The sequence below is a fragment of the Gadus chalcogrammus genome, chromosome 9 (assembly GCF_026213295.1).
Source record: "Gadus chalcogrammus isolate NIFS_2021 chromosome 9, NIFS_Gcha_1.0, whole genome shotgun sequence".
NCBI classification, from domain to species: Eukaryota; Metazoa; Chordata; class Actinopteri; order Gadiformes; family Gadidae; genus Gadus; species Gadus chalcogrammus.
Window position 1 is genome coordinate 941,432 of NC_079420.1, and position 23,596 is coordinate 965,027.

The following is a 23,596-nucleotide window of genomic DNA, read 5'->3' on the forward strand; positions in this document are numbered from 1 at the left end:
CTGCGGAAGGTCTTGCAAGCTTGGCGCAGAACCCAGACAATGTACTGTTTTCAGCGTTGCCAACTATGTACTTTCACGACCCCACTGGTATATATGGAAAACGGCTCTTTGTCTAGGCAGGAGTCGAGACACATAAGTGGTAGCCAACCACAGCTGGCAGGCAACAAGCTTCCGGCCACGTGTGCAGTGACTCACCTTGGTTCCTGGCGAGCTCTGGTCCTTCTCTCTCTTGTAGGGGGGATAGCCCAAGCGCTGGGGTGAACGGTAGCTGTCTCGTTCAGTTATTGTTTTGACATATAACATAGTCAAACAAAGACGACAAAGGGGCGGTCACGTTCCCCGTAGGAATCCTTAACTCCGGCGTTGTCCTGGTATGTGGGTGAATGGGCTTTACAAAGTCTTATGTTTTCGGAGTGTAACCACTGGGCACCATGCTAGCTATCCAGACACCATCTTGCCTCTGTGTCGCCATCTTGGATCCCACAGGTGACATTAATCAAGGTGTTATTACCAAGCCAATCAAGAGAGCCACTCCCTCAGTTACCATGACCACCAGTTACCCACCAGCTTAACATTACCCAACAGTAGGATCGTGACAGTACCAAGAAGACTTAAATCTAGAATGTTTACAAAACCGCATGTTATTAGTCATGTTTAAATGACTTTAAAATTAATAAAATGGAAGGAAATAATCGTTCTGTTAATTGGCTAAAGGAATTGCGAATAGATTTGGAATCAGTGAAACAAGAAATGTAAATTTCATGACACATACAAGTTGTTTCAACGTATTATGTATTGATGAGATGAATGAGAAATACAGAATTTGAATTAATATGTTACTGAAAGGCATTATGTTGTATATTACAGTGGCTGTAATTGTTATAAAGCTGTACTTTAAAAAAATATTGACTTTCTCTGCCACTCTATGGGTGACTGTTGAAATATCTACTTTCAATAATATTTTGTCTTTGGCCCTGCTCTGGATAAATCAGGCCTGGACATCGCATGCCCATTAAAATAAATACTGAGGCAATCATTTTCCCAATGGAAAGGAATTACAATGGAACTTGGCATTAAACAAATTATTTTATTTTTTATATCCCAATATATACAACATGTAGTTTCCTCGTAATATGATATATTGTTGATGAGATGAAAGAGAAAGACAGAGTAATATGCTATTGTAAGTACAATGCAATATTGTAAAGTTGTAATCTCTAGGCATAAAATGAAAAAATTGTATTCATAGTGTCCCGGCTGTGGATTAAACCGGCCTGGACATAGCATGGCCATTAAAACCAATATTGAATCAATCAATTTCCCAGCGTCATGTTTCAACAGTAATTCAAATAAACTCAAGAGACATGAACAAAGACACTTACTATTACTTACTATTTAATTACTTATTTCCCTATTGCAATTTTAAACATTCTTTATTTTTGTTTAAGTGTTCATTGTTACTCATTGCTAACGGCTACAGAATAACCTGTTATTAAGGAGCTAAATGTCCAGTCCAATGCCTTTATCAGAACACTTTCTGCGTCTACAGATAGGCTGTCAAGAGTAGAAGTCAAAAAGCTGGTGATGAAAGTGTAAGAAATTGAAGCCGCTATTGGGATTCCAAGAACAGGAATCCATCTAGAACCTTCCTTTGCTGCCTCCCCCGTAAGAAGTGGTAGAGAATGCAGCATTAACGAAACAAGCTCTATAGTGACATTCTGTCCAGAACAAAGACATTTCATTTCTGCCCTTAGATCATCTAAAGGTGTATTTGTATCACTGGAAAGTTTCACTAGGGACTCCTCATCCAGACCAAATCCATTCAAATAGTTTGTAAGAACACGGACCAGGATCCCTACATCGGCAGCGAAGGAAAGCCCTGGGATAGGTACAGCTGCTACAGCTGCAGAAGTTAAAGCATAGTACCAAATTTGTGAACTGAAAACCTCTTTCTTCTTGTTAATGATGCTTTTGCAGACTTTAGGAATGCCCCTGTTCAAAACATCTCTCTTGTGTGAGGGAAGCTCTCTCTCCATGGTGTCCTGGAGGGCGGGGAAGTCGTACAAATGGAGATCAAAACCAGAAACCAGGAAGACCTGAGGAGACGCCACACCTTGTTGTTCAAGTTCTGTTGGAAATGGAATACAGGTTGAACTTGTGGTTAGAAAGGCGTGTTGGAATACATTTTTAAACTGTACTGTATCAGACTGTTCTGGGACTCAGCATATCCATTCCAATGTCAACATTTTTCAACTGTATCGATGAACACATGTAAAACTGCATCAGTTATTGTCAAAGATATTATTTTTAAATATTTAAAAAAGTGTGGTGAATCATTGAGTAAAATATTGTTCAATACATCACTAGCTGATAAAAAAGCAAACCTTGAATGCAGTTTTCCCTGATTTCCTGAAGTGTCCTTTCTTCATCGTACTCCCTCTGGCCCCTTTTTGCATCACTTAGGTTGTTGTCAATCTTAGAGCGAACAAAGTAGAACTTCTTGCCCATTTTCTTGATCTCCTGAGCCAGCTTGGCATCATTCTCTCTGAAGCGACCAGCTGATACGATGATAAAAAGATCGACATTTTCAAACCCAGAGCGCTCCAGGTACTGATCAGCTGGGAAATTGGTGGTCCCAATTCCCGGGAGATCCCATAATGTAACATTGGGGTATATTGGATGTGGGTAAGGCTCAGGTTTGGTCGTTTCCACACCAGTAGGGGCCGCTCTCTCATCTGTGTTGTCTATTCCCCTGAAGGCATTAACAACGGTGGACTTTCCAACTCCACTCTGTCCTGTGACAGCAATATTCAGTGAAATATTATTTATATCTTCCAAATACTTTTTTTTGATCATCGATACAGCTGAAACCAAGTCAAGGTCTTCCAGGGCCTTTTCAAGATCTTCAAACACTTTTGATTCCAGGGTACTCCTTTCAGAATAAGAAATACAAAATTCAGTCTTTATACTCATTCTCGCCTGACAGGTTGGTCAGAAACACTGAACTACACAGAAAGCGAACCACAGTCATGTTGCTCTCATTTTACTTTCTGTCACATACTGAGCTATAAGATGTTCATCAATAGGCTGTTCATTTTCCCATGTACACAATGCAGACTTTTTCGATTCATATTCATTCTAAAAATGATTGTAACAACACACACACTACGGTTTAAATTGTCACAAGCTGGTGTTTGTGTTTCTCCATGCTTGCAACATATTTTCTTACAATACAGGAATAAATACATGTAGAAATACACAAATATGGAAAATGTCCGTAATCATTCAAGCATTCATTGCATAAATAAATGTAGAAGTGAACACAATACTGGTAAATATAGAATTAAATATCTACAAATTAAGAGTAAAATATAAAAAATCGATTATTAAGGCAGTTCTTAATTGGTTTGATACATTTATCCACGGATTTATGCATTTATGTCCTCAATGTAATTACTACTAAGCTAACTAATACAGCCTGCAATATAAAACAATTATTAAATAGCTTTATGTCGGATCTTCTGTTGAAGTTGATGAAACTGCAGTGGAGCTCATCAAGAAACCCCTTACAATATAATACAATATCAATACATATCATTCGTTTAGATATTCTTCACTTGTATGAGCACTTACATTTTGTTGCTTTGTTGATGTCGATGCTTTGGAAGTTGATTTGGTACAAGCGTCTCTAAAATACTGAATGTGCGCGTGACAGGAAAGCCCTCACAGCCCTCACAGCAGTCAGAGGGTAGGAGGGGCCTCTGAGATGGAAGTCAACACAAGTGGTTTCCAAGAAACCACGGCTGGAGGAGGAAAACACAACTGGAATTAATTTGCTCACATTTGCTCATGTATTCGTTTATGACGCTGTATAGGCCTAACTGTTCTCAAAATCGGAAACGGAATCCTGGCTATTAATCCTCTATATAATAATACTCCAATTTTTTATTCAATAATAATTTATTTTAACAATACAGCTGATGATAATATATTGGTCTAAGGGCCAGGTCGTGTATTTTCCCTGAATGTTAAGTGTATTATATTGTGGCGAGCAGCGCGGGAAGGACGAGACGGGAGCCCAGGTTTAAATGGCGGCGCAACTCTCGTGCCTCAGTAGGCCTACACCGCACGACCCCAAGAGCTGCCTTTATTCAGAACCCCACACAAACATGAAACACGGCACACCTGACCGACGGACATACGACTCCGGATAACACTACACACAAACAATAAAGACCCCAAACCCGTTAACCCCACTTAACCTAATAACAGAAACAAGTTATCTAAAGACAATAAAACCCCTTTTCCCCAAACATTATGATTACCTAGACTCCCCGGGGGGTAGGAGTCGCCACAATATTATAATTATAATAATTATAACTACAATAACATAATTATATGAATACATGAAACAATGGTAATCGCGAATCAAAAAAATTCCTGTGCTCTTCAGACCTTTCATGGTTGATTAGATGCATTGCAAGGTTATTCCAGTCTTTAAATCCTTCCTCACTCAGTTGTTTTTGTTTTCCAAATAGGCAACAACAAAAGCAAAAAACACGGTCTGCACTTTCACTGTAGACTAACCAAGACCTGTTCACCCTCTCACCATTTTTCATTACTATGTAATAGTATGCTTTTGTGAATCTGCGGCCCTTGGGCCAGAGTGCTGGGTCATCCACAAGAATATGTGTGCACCTGCCCAAGACACAGCAGCTTGGGCCAGAGTGCTGGGTCATCCACGAGAATATGTGTCTCGCAGTCATTGTTATCGTTATTGTCATCAATTTCAATAACCGAAGTGGAAGAAGGAGAGTGAGAAATATTCACTACCAGTTGTGCATCATCTCCGTCAGTTTGTTGACACACGTCATTAGCATCGCTACTGGCTGAGCCAGAGCCACTTGGAAGGAAAGGAGCAGTAACGTGACAGCAAACGACGTTGACGGCTGCTCTTGATCCTCCGATGGTCCCGCTGACACTGCGGTGGCTGTAAAAAAGCTGGATAGCTTTGGTAGCTTTGAAAGAAAGTCCTGCCTTTGGTCTTCTTCTTTTTATGTGACCCGCTTTCGTACGATCGCTTCATGTTTCACTCGATTTATGTCTCACTCGATTTATGTCTCACTCGATTTATGTCTCACTCGATTTATGTCTCTCTCTCTCTCTCTCTCTCTCTCTCTCTCTCTCTCTCTCTCTCTCTCTCTCTCTCTCTCTCTCTCTCTCTCTCTCTCTCTCTCTCTCTCTCTCTCTCTCTCTCTCTCTCTCTCTCTCTCTCTCTCTCTCTCTCTCTCTCTCTCTCTCTCTCTCTCTCTCTCTCTCTCTCTCTCTCTCTCTCTCTCTCTCTCTCTCTCTCTCTCTCTCTCTCTCTCTCTCTCTCTCTCTCTCTCTCTCTCTCTCTCTCTCTCTCTCTCTCTCTCTCTCTCTCTCTCTCTCACCGCTTACTGTTTTGAATTTGACATCATTGTGCGTGCGCACTACATGGAATAGTCCATGTAGTGCAGACTGAATGGGGGTGCACACGGAAAGATCGTCAAAACATGAGTAATTAGAGATTTTTATAAAAATTATAAATATGGGGACAAAATACATGCATTGGGGCAGTTTGAGGGCCCCACAAACCTTCTAGGGGGCCCGGGGCTCCAGGCAAATGCCTGGTTTGCCTAATAGTACGGCCCGCCACTGGCCCTGACACACTGTCAGGACCACTTGGCTCGAGTAGAGCTGACATAACAAAGGGAGCCACGCTGGTTGTAAAGATGGAACAATTATTTATTTAAAGTGCTAATGCCAAAACCTTATCAGTAAGGGGAAGCCAAACCAAAAGTGTAGTGCATATCAGTAGATGTAATATAAAGCAAAGTGAGGTAAAGATGAGGAGCGAAGATGCAGCCAGCCCTTCCCCGTCAGGCCATAGCAGTAGTGAGAGAGACCGAGCCGACGGGAAAGGCGTCTTTTATCTCCAGCTCAATCAGCCCAGCCATCAGCCCGGCACGACCAACAGAGACAGCTCCCCCTAGTGGCGATAGAAAGAACACGGACACGGAACACGGACAACCATGACACGCCAAGCAAGGCAGGCAGAGAGGCACATCCAGCACGGCAAAGCTGGGCGTGACATCACTCCCCCCTAAAGGACAGAGGCCCATATTAACGGGACTCTGTATCTGCCCAACGATCCCAAAACACCAAAACACAATGAGTAAATTCTAACCAAATAATGAATTCACAATGGAAGACTCATACACCCTATTGGGCACATTCACCCATTTAACCGTGCGGGCACAACTGCTAGGCCTACAACCCATCACCAACACCGGCCATTCTCACCACCCGATCTTCACCCCATCCGCAGCTGCCACCTGCGAAACATCAGGCACGCCCACCCCAAAAGCGAGCGCCACAGAACTAGCCGCAGTTATCTCCCCCACCACCTGCAATGGCGAGGAATAATACGGTTCTAGTAGATCGACATGACAGTGTTGTTTTCTCTTCCTGTGCTCAGGAGTAGACACTGCATAGTTACTCTTCGAGATTTTACGCAGGACAGTGAACGGACCAGAGTATTTCGCCCCAAATGGCGAGCCCAGAGTGGGTTGTAGCGGCGCAGGTTTAATGGACACATTTGGTTTACCTGCCAGTTGACAAGTATAACCAGCTTTAACGTACCCCGCTACATCTCTTTTAATACGTGGCCAATAGAAATGCTGCAACACACGATCGTAGGTCTTTCTCACCCCAAAAAGTCCAGCCGCGTCCCCGTGCGCAGTTTTCAACCCTACATCACGGTACTCTACAGGCATCACCACCTGCAACACCTGATCTGCCCCACCCGTGTCTTCCTGAGGTGACCACCTGCGCACCAATAATCCATCCTTGATCGAATACCCATGCTCGGCTTGATCAGTGGCAAATGCAAAATACTTCTCAAGACTTGGACCATTCTTCTGTGCGCCAATTATCTCACTGTCAACTCTCACGGCCAATGGTGGTAACTCTGGGACAAACACTTTACCTGCACCAGTCTTGGACACATCAAACGACTTCTCTGTCTGCGCACGAGCCATCGCTCGCGTCACAGCGCAGGCAGAGAACATCTCTGGGAAATCCAGAAGACATTTGTCCGGCTCTGCTGATGCTGCAGTTACTGATTCCACCACCGGAAAACGACATGACTTCTCAGGCCATACGCAATCCCCCCCCAAATTATTTCCAATAATCAGGTCAACATCATCTACAGGCAGAGTCGGACGTACAGCGATAATCACTTCGCCATTCACAAATCCAGAATGTAACTTAATTTTGTGCAATGGCACTGGAAACGGATGAAGGCCAATTCCCCGAATCAGAACACAGCTCCCAGTGTCCGATAAAGAGGAGAAAGGCAAAGACGATTGACATATAAAACTCTCAGATGATCCTGTGTCACGCAGTATTTTTACTGGCACTATACGATCATCTCCCATAATTGACACAAACCCCTCTGTAATGAAAGGAGCATAGTTAGACATGGTTGTTCCTTTAGGTTCATCATCCAAATGCGCAGCAGGAATCGAAGCCACACAGCCGACGTCCTTGACTTCCCTATTCATTTCTGTAAACCTACTCTTTCTGCGTGCAAGCAAAGCTGGACAATCAATTTTCCAATGGCCCAATTGCCAACAATAATTACATTTATTGTCTTCTTCACTTTTGCTATGAGGCACAGAAACCAACCTTCCAGGAGGACCCACATTTCCACGAACCACCTGCGCATCAACGTCGAGGTGATCTTTGCGGTGGTCGCGGTCATCTCTGCGATTGTCATACCGTTGCGAGTAGTCTCGTACATAGGCTAATTGATTCTTGTGAGTCAACACATAGCCATCAGCGAGGACAGCAGCCTCGGCTGCGGTCTTCACGTTATGCTCGTTAAGATATGTAACAATGCGTTCTGGCACTATGTTTTTGAACTGTTCCAGCATCACTAAATTACGCAAGCCATCGAATTCAACAACACCCTCTGCAGTGAGCCAGCGATTGAAAAAACTTGCGAGCTCCCTGGCTACCTCCGAATGAGTTTGCCTTTCGAATTTTCGTAAATTGCGAAAACGCTGTCTGTATGCTTCTGGAACAAGTTCATAGCACTTCAGCACAGCCTCTTTTACTTTATCATAACTTCTCCTTTCTTCAAAAGTCAAAGCCACAAACGCTTCTTGTGCCCGGCCAATTAGAACAGTCTGTAACAGCAGAGTTTTATCCTCGCTACTCCAATCTTGATTTTCAGCAACATTTTCAAATAGTGAAAAGAAGACATCGGGATCACGCTCATTGAACTTGGGAAGGAACTTAATCATACTTCCCAATCCTGAATGCTGACCGGCACTGCCTCTACCCTCAGCTTCCAACTTAAGCCTGGTGCGCTCAAGCTCTCGAGCTTGCTCTTGTTCATGCTCGGTATGCTTAAGCCGCTCCATCTCAAGCAATCGATCTTTCTCTCTTTCGAAAGCCTCGATCCTCTTCTGCTCCAACTCCTGCACCACCACCCATTTCTTATGTTCTAACTGCATTTGCAAAAGTTCTTTTTGCTCATCAAACGTTAGTTGACTCATGTTGGACAACGGTTGGTCAGGCACCGTCAATGACGTTAGGTCTACAGGTGTAACCCCAGACAACACCCGTTTCTCCTTTAAACGCTCCCGAAGGAAATCCACTAACTGATCTTTATTAGCCCTCTTTGGAATGGTCACCTCAATCACATAATAATCTGCTACACAAAACAACTGCTCTTTTGTCAACGCTACCAATAACCTCTCTGATGGAGCAGCCAAAAAGTCATCATATCCACTCATTATACAAGCCCACAAATGATACAATCACATGTCAATGTACCAATCCAAAAGCAGAACTAACCATCGGTCTTCCACTAATTATCCAATAATCTAACCACATAGCCCAAACAAAAGAAAAACTATAATGCAAAGTGAAATCAAATCACGCAGAAGAGCAGACCAATCGGAACCCTCCCCCTAAACACCTACCCCCACTAACCTATCTTCGCACTGAGTCCAAGGACCAGGATGATTACATCATTTCCTCACCAAACGCTGCTGAAGCCCGTGCCGTCCCGACAAAGCCAATGCGGTCGGTTCTCCACAGCGGTGCCCTGGCCCAGAAACAGTGACACGGCAGCCTATAAACCCAGCGCGGAAGCGCTCTAGAATGGGGACGACAATGGCTCCAAATGACTGGTCGCTCCACTACGAGAAAAGCATTCCCCCTCTCAAAAAACAAACAAAAACCATATGTGGCTAAATGAAAGCTCCCCAATTTTTCCTCAAAACCAAGCTTAACCAAAGAATAACCAGCGATGATCTCCCCAAATCAAACAATCGGCGTTCCGAAGCCGGTAGACCCAAACTACGCCTACCCCGACTTCATTCACAAAACGTAAACGCCGATCACGTGACTACACCGCACTCAGCTGTTGAGTGGGAATTAGAGTAAACCTACCAAATTTCCACCAAATTCAGGGTTACAATACGGCTGGACGAGCCCCCATTATGTCAGGACCACTTGGCTCGAGTAGAGCTGACATAACAAAGGGAGCCACGCTGGTTGTAAAGATGGAACAATTATTTATTTAAAGTGCTAATGCCAAAACCTTATCAGTAAGGGGAAGCCAAACCAAAAGTGTAGTGCATATCAGTAGATGTAATATAAAGCAAAGTGAGGTAAAGATGAGGAGCGAAGATGCAGCCAGCCCTTCCCCGTCAGGCCATAGCAGTAGTGAGAGAGACCGAGCCGACGGGAAAGGCGTCTTTTATCTCCAGCTCAATCAGCCCAGCCATCAGCCCGGCACGACCAACAGAGACAGCTCCCCCTAGTGGCGATAGAAAGAACACGGACACGGAACACGGACAACCATGACACGCCAAGCAAGGCAGGCAGAGAGGCACATCCAGCACGGCAAAGCTGGGCGTGACACACACTAATAGTCAACACGTGGTTTAAAAGAAACCACTTCTGGAGGGAGAAATCGTCCTGGATTGCCTTTTTTTTTTATGTTGTGTGAGATGCACCTCATCATAATCTTCAAGCCAGTCCGCCATGGTTAATAATATGCAGCCGAACGAGCCTGGTTACATATTATGTTGTTTTGGTATGTTCCCACGTAACAGCTGATAGATATGGAAGCATATATGTAGCAAAATTCAAATGGCAATGCAATTTGCAATTCAATAAGTAATTACGTTATGCAATTGACAATGCATTATGCAGTTTCATAATGTAATTTGTAAATACGTTATTCAAAGTGTATTTTAATATGCAAAGTGACAATTGCAATGTTCTTCCAGGAAAGAGGGGTCGAATCCAAAGGAATAGCTTTAAAGAGACTTTATTTGTATAAAGTATTTTCGGTATGGTAAACTGATGCTCTGAAGTAAAGAGAGATTGAAGATGTGCCTTAGCACGTGCGAGAGTATTCTCCTAGCTGATCCAAGACATAAACTTGTTTTCATGGCCAGGGGGCTTTCTTATGGACTCGGAGGACCGGAAGACTTGGAGAGGAACCGGTGTGACGTAATCCTCGGTTTTCCTCGCCTGGTCTGTGATGCTGCCCTCTGTGGCTAAAGTATCTATTGCAGCCTTCAGTAAGGTCTTGCTCCCCTTGTGGATGTGTAGTATTTACGGGTAATATGTTTGGTCCTACCCCCTATTGGTTAAGTGAGGGAAATACAGCTTGTGTTCCTAAAATACGTAACACAATGCAATCCTCAATTACATTTGCAAAAGTTATAACAATAAAAATACAATAACATTTTGTCAAATTCTTTTGAGTTCCTTTATTCAAATTGCAAAGCTATAGCGTCCCCGTGATTGCAATCCACTTCGCCACGCTCCGTGTGTTGCGATATTCAAATGACATTTCAATCCGCCAAACGGAATCCAAAACGGAATCCAAAACGGAATCCAAAGAGGAATACAAATAGGAATCCAAAACGGAATCCAAAGAGGAATACAAATAGGAATCCAAAGAGGAATACAAATAGGAATCCAAAAAGTCAATATGCAAAGTGGCAAACGTATCAGCCAATCAGCGTCTGGACGTCACTTTCTATAGTCTCCAAGGGTATCTCCACGGTAATAATAATAATAATAATAATACATTTAATTTAAAGGGCGCCTTTTAAGACACCCAAGGTCACCTTACAGAGCATAGGGTTATCATAAATAGTTTAAAACAACACATTGTGGAAAAATAATAATAATAAATAAATAAATAAAACAAAAACAAGACAAAACAAACAAACAATCAAGACAGTGATCAGTTAGACGTTGTGTGCGAGTTTGAACAGTAGAGTTGTGACTTGAAGGTTGTAATGGTGTATGACTGTTTTATGTGTGGGGGGAGGGAGTTCCAGAGCCTGGGTGCTGAACAGCTGAATGACTGGGCACCCATTCGTAATAAGTCGTGATGTGGGGATACATAGTAGTCCAGCAGAGGTTGAGCGGAGGGAGCGGGAGCGGGAGGGAGTGTATTCTTGGAGGAGGTCGCAGAGGTAACTGGGGGCAAGGTTGTGGAGAGCTTTGTAGGTGAGGAGTGGGTGGAGACGGTGGGTCTCCCGACCCTATGTTTCGCACCCAGTGCCTGTAGCACTTGGGAAATCTTTGTGTATACCACACTGGCGTCAAAACGTACCAGTGAGGATAAGTCGTCTATCCTATCTCCCAGAACACGCACTCTATCTACTGCATCTGTGTCTTCAACACGATTGTTCTCCACATCATCGGCCAAACTTCGGAGCGTATCAATAATCTCCATTGGTGACCATGGACCATAGGCTACGAACTAGAAGGGAACAAGGAAATTACGAGCAAGTGACGTAGTTGCCACCCAGACGCTGATTGGCTGATACGTTTGCCACTTTGCATATTGACTTTTTGGATTCCTATTTGTATTCCTCTTTGGATTCCTATTTGTATTCCTCTTTGGATTCCTATTTGGATTCCTCTTTGGATTCCTCTTTGGATTCCTCTTTGGATTCCGTTTTGCCAAATCTTTTGCAAAGCGTTCGTTTTGCGGATTGAAATGTCATTTGAATATCACAACACACGGAGCGTGGCGAAGTGGATTGCAATCACGGGGACGCTATAGCTTTTCAATTTGTATAAAGGAACTCAAAGAATTTGACAAAATGTTATTCTATTTGTATTGTTATAACTTTTGCAAATTTAATTGAGGATTGCATTGTCACTTTGCATGTTAAAATACACTTTGAATAACGTATTTACAAATTACATTATAAAATTGCATAATGAATTGTCAAATGCATAATGTAATTCCAAATTGCATTGCCATTTGAATTTTGCTACATATATGCTTCCATAGAGTAGACCTGAGGGCTTTACTACGACATCATTGTCCGGCTCGGAACTATGCGCTCTGTGCGCGTTCACATCAACGGAGCTGCGTTCGCGGGCTGCTGATTTCCTCACAGCCTGAAGGCCGATTTATGCTCAGTTACGTAAGCGTAAGCGCAAGCGCAAGAGGCCCTTGCGCACCCCTTGCGCGACTTCTCACGTCTTGCGTGCGTCGGGCGATTTTTCTAGACTCGCGTCATTTTTTACGTAAGCTTTTACGCGAGCCGCGCAGCCTGCAAGGCTGTGATTGGTCTGCTGGTCTGGTTACTACTTCCTGTCTGGACATGATGTCGTTTTAACAACACATTATGTCGTTTTAAAATGTAGAGAGATATGCACATTTATACAACCCCAATGATCAACAACTTCATCACCCCTGTTCCTCTGTCTGTTGCCATCATTCACTGTGTATGGGGAGAACACGATCTGGCACATAAACAAACCAACGACTCCCACAGACAAAGACGTCATTCTCGAGGTCGTCTTCAACGAAAAACTTTACTCCACATATTACTCCACCTACTGTTCTGGCGGTAAATTGCTTGGCAACACGCGCAACACGCGCAACCTAAAAGGGAGCATGAATTGCTTTGAGTACATTTTGCGCAACAACGTAACACCAACGCTGAAGCATGCAGCCGCCTTGAGAGCTATGAGGAATACAAGTGATTACAACACATTTCTAGCTGAACATTGCGCAGGGCTCTCCGTGAGACACACGCAATTCAACCCATCCACAGGCTCACACGCCACACTTCGTATTTCTCACGCAGAGAAGTTACCAGAATAGCGTCCACCGATTTGGGCCGCTATTTAACAGTGGAAGGGTAGGAATCAAATGCGTCCGGGTGAAATTTCCAAATCGTCCGGGATTTTATTAAAGCCTCAATACATGTTCACATTTAATTTGCGTTGCGTTCCTCTGGGTCTGTCACAAACTAGTTGGGCTATGCCCTCCCCTACTCAGTTCTGTTCGCTTTGCATTGGTGGAAGTGAGTAGGGGGAGTGGTTAAGTAAAGCCTTCAGATTGGACGGTTTGACTTTAGATTTACCGTCATGTTTTGTGTTTTGTTTTTTTACCATTATTGTTTTATAGGGACAAACATTAACACATTTCTCCTGCAGGGTATTGATAAAGTTCTATCTATGTAACAGAAGGAAACACTTACTCATACTCCATCAAATATTCATACTTATACTTTGCACACTTTACCACAGTATTGGCCTACTGAATGCCACAGATATATTTTTAAGCATTGGACTGAATGCCACATAAATATAATATATGTTTTGCACGTTTGCAACGTTTAAAAGTTCAGGGAAAAGTCAACCCAGTCTCACCAATATGCGTACAGATTGCACGGTTTGACACTTTCAAAATGCGTGCAGTAAATACGCCAAATGACCATTTTGCGTGCATGTGATACGCAAAACCCAGCATTAACTACTGTGGAGGGCGGATGCGTCCATTTCACGTGCATATGATACGCAAAACCCAGCATTAACTGAATGGGAAATGCAATATTTTAGGACAGATTCACCATTAAACGTGTTTCTAATGACATTTCTAGCGAGAAATTTACTTTTTCCTTGAATAATCTTCAGTCAGTGAATGTGTATAATCTTTATTAATCTTAATTATCTGAATGGGAAATGCAATATTTTAGGACCGATTCACCGTTAAACGTGTTTCTAATAACATTTCTAGCGAGAAATATACTTTTTACTTGCATAATCTTCAGTCAGTGATTGTGTCTGATCTTTTATTTTATAGTTATAAGGAAGATTTTATCGGCTCGCTCGCATGTTTCAACGACGTCAGGTTGCTAGCACACGTGAGCTGCTTTCGCTAAACCAGCAGCTCACGTGTTTCCTGCGTTTGTGTTATTAAACCGTTACTTTATGTAACTTTTAATGATATTGTCATAACCACAGGCGAGGTAGTGAGCGAAGTAAGCTTGATAGCAGGTTTATTGGATTCCACAATCGGACAGGCTCCACCGGAAAACTACAACAACCAAAACTCCCGCCCGGAAGGAAACCCCGGAACCCCCTCTCAGAAGGCCCGCCCCTTCCTCCCGAACCCTGTGATGCTACAATATCATCTTGTTAGAATCACGTTTTTCTGAGAGCCAGCCCAGTCGCCAAAAGCATACGTTGACAGTGTACGTTTTAGTGAACACTGGATTACGTCGCATTTCAACATAAAATAGCGTGTTAAGCACACACACACACACGCACACACGCACACACACACACACAATGCATTTCGCTGCTAAAACTTGGGCTGCTTCTGGGTGGATTTTGAACGGGATGTGGGCAGGACGTCCTGCCCACATCCCGTTCAAAATGTTGAACGATGTTGATTTAACGAGGCAGGGTTATTTGAAACAATTTATTAAATAAATATTTGCGAGAGGTCATTCCATCTCCTGAGTTTGCTTCCTAATTATGTCTAGTGTACACCCCTACTGTCCACAAGTACCCCCCCCCCCCTTCCCCATATGGATTTGGATCATTGTTGCCACGTCCCAGTGGTGGTGGTATCATATATATGAAAGAGGGCATTCTATTATGATCAATTAGGAGGCCAAAGCCCTAAAGAAAGTGATGCAATAGGTGACAACATTTAAGCAAGCTGTACCTTGGCGTCTCTTATATATCAAAGGGGGTCTCAAAGGACGCATATACGCTTCAACCTGTGGCTCCAGCCATACAGGAAATGACTCAGCAAGTGCTCCATCTCGTTGCAACTCACCCAGCGGTTCGCTCGCTCGCTGAAGTTCTTCCCAGACCTACACCCTAGCCATCCAACATGCATATCTGAGAATCAGGCCTCTCTTTAACAATAACAAAAAGTTATGAGAGAAATACACATTAACTTTTTGTTATCTCATAAGCGGCGTGGTGCCGGCTCCTTTTGACGTTTTGACCCCAGACTTCAAAAACGTGGCCACAGGCCAGCTGTGTCTACACACCTTAAGCCACAAATGTACAGCTCCATCACACAAAAAATGGGGACTAGAAACTAACCTCTGTCTTATGTACATTTACTGTACTGTTGGAGGTCACGCCCCTTCTCCGGCCTTTTCGAGATAGCTAGAGATGCTAAAATGTTTACACACATTTCCCGGGGCCCCCGAGAACGACATATCCAAGATTTGGAGTTCTAGCCCTTAGAGAAAAAAAGTTTTCCCAAATGGACTGCCATTTGGACAAAGCCCCTCAGTGTGTTACCTGCAAGACCTAACGGTACGGCCACACCAAACGCGTTACTCGCGTTAGGGGCGTCAAAATTCGGCATTTTTGCATAGGGAACCATTGGTATAGGCGCGTAGACGCGTTACATGCGATGAAGCGTCAAGTTAGGGGCGTTACGCGCGTCAGACGCACGTAATTACGCACATAAACGCAGTAACGCGCCCAACGCGCCAACGCCCGGAGTTCAGAAATCTAAACTTTCAACGCTCCAACGCGTGACGCTTGGCCGCGATAGCCAATCAGCGTTCAGCTTGACCCGACGTCACTGGCCGAGAGTAGTGAGCTTGGACAGAAGCATACGGCCGACATTTTTCTATATTCTGGGTGGAAATAGTAACATAGTTACGCTATTAAATGCGTTTATGGAAACATTTTTAGCGAGAAATGTGCATTTTACTTTCATAATGTTCGCTCGGCGAATGTGAAGGCTGTTTGGTTTGATAGTTATGACGAAGAGGGAACGCTCCGTTCACTTCTATGGACATGGACTCATCTAGCTGCGTTGGCGCGTTGACGCGTTGGAAGCGTTGAACCGAGTAACCACCCCACAATGATCAAGCGTCAGGTTAGGCGCGTTACTCGCGTTATCCAACGCGAGTAACGCGTTTGGTGTGGCCGCACCGTAATGGTTCAGAATGTGGTGGAAAAACAGTTTTTGAGATAGGAAGATCCTACCGCCCTGAAATTTGAATACCTTATTCTAAGGACTAACTGGGACCCCCGCACCGAAACTTGGCCCGGTCGGACCCCGAGGGCAGGAAGGGGTGGCCCTTCCTGCCCGAAACTTGGCCCAGTCGGACCCCGAGTGCAGGAAGGGGGGGCCTGGACTTTCATAATCCTCGCTCGGTGACTGTAAAGGATGTTTGGTCGGATGTTATGACGAAGAATCATAATGTGAATGGGAATATTCTATAAATGTCTTGATATCATCTTTCGTCTCAACACTTCTGCTGCAGCCGCTTAAAGTCTCACTCCGAGAACCTTAAAATATGAATCAATCCATTAGAAGTATAAAAATATCTTCCCGGTAGCGTAACGGGGCAAACAAGGTGTCCTTTGACATCTACGTTTCGAGGCGATTGCAACAGTGCCACACATGATCATATTTGAATATGTTTCGGGGTAGTAATTAGTTGTCGATTTTGGAGGCCTTTATCAATAATGACCAGCTATAGATTTGCTTCCCGATGGAGATTTTTGACAAATTACATGTTATTTAGCATCTACACGTTAAGCTGAGTCCAATGAGATCAAGCTCGCCCTCTTGCTACACCAAGATCATGTCCTAGACCTAGGTGTACCATGTAAAATACATGTTACCATTTTCTAGAGTGTCATGCTTGGTGTCATTGGACTCAGCTCAACGTGTAGATGCTAAATAACATGTCATTTGTCACACATTTCTATCGGGAAGCAAATCAATAGCTGCTCATTATTGATTAAGGCCTCCAATTTCGACAGGTAATTACTACCATTAAACATGTTCGAATATGCTCATGTTTGGCACCGTTGCAATCGCCTGAATGATGTTGAAGGACACCTTGTTCGCTCTCTTACGCCACCGGGAAGATATTTAAATGCTTCTGATTGACTTGAATTGATTCAGCTATTCCCCCAGAAGTCTGGGGTCAAAAGGTCAAAAGGAGCCGGCACCACGCCGCTTATGAGACAAAAGTTATTGTGTATTTCTCTCATACATTTTTGTCATTATTAAAGAGAGGCCTGATTCTCAGATATGCAGGTTGGATGGCTACGGTGTAGGTCTGGGAAGAACTTCAGGCCAAAATCTTGCAAGCGAGCCAGTGGGTGCAGGTGCAACGAGATGGAGCACTTGCTGAGTCATTTCCTGTAGGGCTGGAGCCACAGGTTGAAGCGTATTCGTCCTTTGAGACCCCCTTTGATATATAAGAGACCTCAAAGTAAAGCTTACTTAAATGTTGTCGACCCCGTCACCTATTGCATCACTTCCTTTAGGGCTTCGGCCTCCTAATTGATCATTGTAGTATAATTGAATGCCCTCTTTCATATATATGATACCTCCACCACTGGGACGTGGCAACAATTCTCCAAATCCATATGGGGAGGGGGGGGGGGTGATGCTTGTGGACAGTAGGGTTGTACACTAGCCATAAATAGGAAGAAAACTCAGGAGAAGGAATGACCTCTCATAAATATTTATTTAATAAATTGTTTCAAATAACCCTGCCTCGTTAAATCAATGAGCTTGGTGTTTTGCTTTCAAAAATAAGGTTATAGAAGAAGTCTAACCTGCAAAAAATAAAAACATCCAAGCTGCCTTTTAAGGATACCTTGGAATATCTGTCTATTTTTTAACCATCGGACCCTAGTTTACGACAAATACAACACAGTTTACGGCAGCTCATTTGCCGCGTGGTTTTTAGAGCCATGTAAGGATTAGAGGGGCTGGTCGATAACAACCACCATAGCAACCATGACGGTCAAGTGACTGGATGCAGCCCCGTTGAAAAAAATAGAATACCACCCTCAGGAGATTAATGATATTTAAATGATTATGACCATGAAGTCTTTATTTGCATGGCTTTACATTTCGTTCTGTGTAGCATGGAAAAATCGGAGAAACACTCCCATTCGGAATGCATTGGTTTACATTTCTTTCTTTGGAGCACAGTTATTTTTATTTATTTTCAGTTTTTGAGGAGGTGCTTCAAAGATGCTAATTTTTCTGCAATAATCCAAAATCAAATGGAAAAACCCGTTGGCTTTTTGTCAAGGGAACCCAGGGCGACGCTCACTTCCGGGTTGGCCAACATACGTCATCCCTCCACCACTATACTGTAATAACACATGTTGAAGTTGAATGATAATGAATGAATTTATTCTTTATTCTGCCTTAGTATTTATTTATTTATTTAGCAGCGAAATGCAGTGTGTGTATGTGTGTGTGTGTGTGTGTGTGTGTGTGTGTGTGTGTGTGTGTGTGTGTGTGTGTGTGTGTGTGTGTATAACACGCTATTTTATGTTAAAATGCGACGTAATCCAGTGTTCACGAAAACGTACACTGTCAACGTATGCTTTTGGCGACTGGGTTGGCTCTCAGATATACGTGTTTCTAACAAGATGATATCATTAAAAGTTACATAAAGTAACGGTTTAATAACACAAACGCAGGAAACACGTGAGTTGCTAGTTTAGCGAAAGCAGCGTCCCTAACAACCTGACGTTGTTGAAACATGCGAGCGAGCCGATAAAATCTTCCTAATAACTATAAAACTAAAGATCAGACACAATCACTGACTGAAGATTATGCAAGTAAAAAGTATATTTCTCGCTAGAAATGTTATTAGAAACACGTTTAACGGTGAATCGGTCATTACAACTCAAAACTCACCTGTTCAAACTCGCACACAACGTCTAACTGATCACTGTTCTGATTGTTTGTTTGTTTTGTTTTGTCTTGTTTTTGTTTTATTTATTTTTTATTTTTTATGTTTATTTATTTATTTATTTATTTTTTCCACAATGTCTTTTATTTATGATGACTATATGCTCTGTAAGGTGACCTTGGGTGTCTTGAAAGGCGCCTCTAAATTAAATGTATTATTAAATGTATTATTAAAATATTGCATTTCCCATTCAGATAATAAAGATTAATAAAGATCATACACATTCACTGACTGAAGATTATTCAAGGAAAAAGTACATTTCTCGCTAGAAATGTCATTAGAAACACGTTTAATGGTGAATCTGTCCTAAAATATTGCATTTCCCATTCAGTTAATGCTGGGTTTTGCGTATCATATGCACGCGAAATGGACGTATCCGCCCTCCACAGTAGTTAATGCTGGGTTTTTCCGTATCATATGCACGCGAAATGGTCATTTGGCGTATATACTGCACGCATTTTGAAAGTGTCAAACCGTGCGTCTCACGGAGAGCCCTGCGCAATGTTCAGCTGTCAGAAATGTGTTGTAATCACTTGTATTCCTCATAGCTCTCAGGCTGTGAGGAAATCAGCAGCCCGCGATCGCAGCTCCATTGATGTGAACGCGCACAGAGCGCATAGTTCAGAGCCGGACAATGATGTCGTAGTAAAGCCCTCAGGTCTACTCTGCATGTATTAACTGTGGCTAAACATCAACTGCACTGAAGTCATCATAACTTCATAAGTTCTCATTTTCAAATGATTATGAAAACTATTATTGTTATTTGAAGCCGTGTCAGTCTTGACTGTGGGTGGTGTGGTCCTCTGTGTCTGCTAGTGTCTATAATACAGTAATATTTTTGTCGACATTATCAAACGGAAGAACTTTTATTATGAAGAGCACAGGGTAATGAAGCACGCTAGCCAATAAGAGGACCCGCCCACCGGCGGAAACAAGATATTGAGGGGTAAATTCGTTTCGCTCAGTAAGAACCAAAAAACGAATAAACAAACTGAAATTTAGATTTTCGTTTTCTTGTCAAAACGAAAAAACGAAAAAACGGCTTGTTTTCTGGTTTCTGCTTGCATCAATTATTCCCAGAAAACAGAGTAATAAAACGTACCTTGCTCGTAGTTCCCGCCCAGACCCTGATTGGCTGATACGTTTGCCACTTTGCATATTGACTTTTTGGATTCCTCTTTGGATTCCATTTTGGATTCCGCTTTGGATTCCGTTTTGGATTCCGTTTTGGATTCCGTTTTGCGGATTGAAATGTCATTTGAATATCGCAACACACGGAGCGTGGCGAAGTGGATTGCAATCAAGGGGACGCTATAGCTTTTCAATTTGAATAAAGGAACTCAAAGAATTTGACAAAATGTTATTGTATTTTTATTGTTATAACTTTTGCAAATTTAATTGAGGATTGCATTGTCACTTTGCATATTAAAATACACTTTGGATAACGTATTTAAAAATGACATTATGAAATTGCATAATGCATTGTCAATTGCATAACGTAATTACTTATTGAATTGCAAATTGCAAATTGCATTGCCATTTGAATATTGCTACTTATACCACGGTCTGCGGGAATACTCGATTCTGATTGGATGCAGGGTGTGCATTAACTCCTGATATACGGACACCTGGACAAGTAGTTCTGTCAAATTGTCTGTTTACCGTTCTCAATTAATGCGCTAGCTGGCGTATCCATAGACATCTTATAGGTAGACGGAGCATTGGCTGCTGGGACGTGAGAAATACGGCCTCCATCTTGGAGTGGTCAACCGGGAGCAGCACCAGCAGCATAAACAGGATGCCGGGCTGTTGTTCAGCGTATTCCTGCTCAAATCGGCGGACAATCCATAATAGGAATCGGGGGATTACTTTTCACATGCACGATTTAACATTACCGTACTATTGGTATAATTAGTATTGAATAATAAAACACGCCAAACCATGTGGCCTTTATCATAGCTACACGTATGACAAAAAACCGCATGAAAATCTGTGGTATTCAGTGAGGTATGAGTAATTAAATGCGCTGACAGTTCATTGCTCCAGCCAAACGGATTACACTGAGTGGAGCGGATGACCACTCCAAGATGGCGGCCCCGCGTCTCGTCAGCGCCAGTAGGCGGTAGTATTCGATGCTCCGTCTACCTATAAGATGTCTATGGGCGTATCGTCTCTAAAATAGTAGTAACCATAGCAACGGGAAACAAAACAAAGCTGAGCGGACTATAATACCTCCCGCTACCTCCCGTTCTAAAGTCGTAGCTATGGCCCGTCCTAATTACTGGAGGAGTGAACAACGTTTCCGTTGCATGAGAACCCAACGGGCGTGTAATGGTGGTTCCGGGTATTAGTCAGACCCTCAGGCGTAACCAGGCAAACAAATGTATGTTTTGTGGAAAACTTTATATTCGGATGGTAAAACGCATGAAAATATAAATTAATGGTCTTAATTTGGTCACCGTTGGTAAGTGACCGTGGTATAAGCGGGATAATGCCCTTCGAGGTGTCCATTATCAGGAATTAATGGACTTCGCGGAGGCAACCGTCCTCCGCTTCGCGTCGGACGGTTCACGCCTCCACGTCGTCCATTAATTCCTGATAATGGACACCTCGTCGGGCATTATCCCTTACATATATGCTTCCATACAACCAGTGGCGGCTTGTGGTTTTTAAAGTGAGGGAGGAAGGACTGTGCGCTTGGTTGCCATTGGCCTGCTTGCAATGTAGATTGCATACGGTGGCATAAGTATATGAGACTCAAGTTGTTTCAGGGTGTTTTGGTGAACTACAAAATAGTAGGGAGGGATAATTACGTGAATAAAATGTATACAAATCCACCTGGGGCAGCATTGTACTTTGAAAGCTGGTGGGCAACATGTCTTTGAATGGACTGCAAGGGCAGAAGGAAAGGATGCAAAGCCAATTAGTAAAATCAGGCCTACTCTTCATTTGTAAAACGAAATAAAAAAATGTTGGGCCTATCATTGGGCATATTTTTGCCCTCAATGACTGAAGCTGTGTTTTACGAATTGTTTTAATAAAAATGAAGACACAAGACAAAAAGTGATGCCATTTAACATGCACCATGCTCTTTATCATTCACTAATATCCTATCCACAATATCAAACAGAACGGTCAGAGAAACAAACAAGTAAATGAACAACAAGAACATTATTTCGCAACTATTTACATCGGCTGTAAGCCTAACATTGTTTGAGTCAAATGTGGATGTTAATGGATGTTTCAGAATGTTGGTCATGGTGTTAAGCCAATTAAGATTGTAGGGACTTAATTTATAGATCAAGTCAATCCTCCTCGCTGTTTGTGTTGCAAAGATATCAGTGACCTGGTCATAACAAATGGACCACTTGGTTCCCCAAAGGAGGAGTACCAAAAAGAAATTCTCTGAAACACCGATCAAGTAAGCCTGACAGTAAGCCTGGTACCGACCAGGTTAGTTTGGTCGGATACATTTCCATGGTTATTTAGCGGAGATTCCCTTAAAGGTCAATTCCAGTGTAAAATAGATTTGGGATATGTTTTGTATGATAACGAGTTGGAACATTCTTTTTGGAGCACAAAAAACACATACAGACGCATCTTTAGTTGGCTGCTTTTAGCCAATTCTATCAAAACTCTATAAACTTGGAACGATAGGGGCATGTGTTATGGTAAAAACTAAATAATTTTTTTGAAACCACTTAAAAGGCTACAAGTAGCCCGACACTTCTTTGGTAGTATAATAAGGGTCTTAACATATAAAACGAGGCGTTGATAACTTTGTCGGTGTAGAGATTGTTTATTAATAAGGACATTTTATACACGCAATACCATCAGTAGATCACCCGTCAACGCCATCTTGATTTTAAGACTCGATAGGTAGATTGACGAACACAGAGATTGTGACATCCGTCAGCACGCAACACGCAAGCTCTGGGCAACACATGCCCCCATCATTCCAAGATATAGCGTTTTGATAGAATCGGCTAATAATAGCCAACTGAAGAATGTGTCTATATGCATTTATTGTACTCAAAAACGAACGTTCAAACTCGTTATCATACAAAACATATCCCAAATCCATTTTACACCGGAATTGACCTTTAAGTCACGTTAATGGAACGTAACTCTAGCTGAAAGTAGCAAGGCTAAGCGGAATAAGCCCGGCTTTGCCTTTGGCTTGGTTGATGGAACATGTCACATGTTATCAACCAGTGGTTATTGCGTTTATAACATTGCTTTGGAGTTTGCACATGCTTTTCCATTGTTGCTAGCAAGCTGCATGCTGTTAGCTGTCAGTGTCCTGTAACTTTTTGCGTAGAAAATTAAGCCGCTATTTTGCTCATGCTCTTGATGGCCTTCCCATTCAAAGTAAAAACAAAAAGATAAGTAAGTAAGTTAAGTACGTAAGTTAAATGTATAATGGTATTGATAATGAGATGAAATAGAAAGAGAGAAATAAGATCGGTTATTTTTATGCCTCCCTGTTATCCATCTCAGCAGCTGTA

At 42.7% G+C, this 23,596-nt stretch overlaps 1 protein-coding gene across 2 annotated transcripts; it reads right to left on the minus strand.

Annotated features, from left to right (window-relative positions):
* Positions 1-1,076: 1,076 nt before the first annotated feature.
* On the minus strand, positions 1,077-3,714 carry LOC130389373 (interferon-inducible GTPase 5-like). Of its 2 annotated transcripts, XM_056599129.1 has the most exons (3): positions 3,634-3,714; positions 2,385-2,932; positions 1,077-2,128 (listed from the first exon to the last, which is right to left on the minus strand). In XM_056599129.1, coding segments are annotated over exons 1-3 (1,221 nt in total). In that variant the 5' UTR covers positions 3,636-3,714; the 3' UTR covers positions 1,077-1,457. The 2 variants fall into 2 exon arrangements, with proteins under 2 accessions (XP_056455104.1, XP_056455103.1); XM_056599128.1 differs by lacking the exon at positions 3,634-3,714 and having other exon boundaries at positions 2,385-3,219.
* Positions 3,715-23,596: the final 19,882 nt, after the last annotated feature.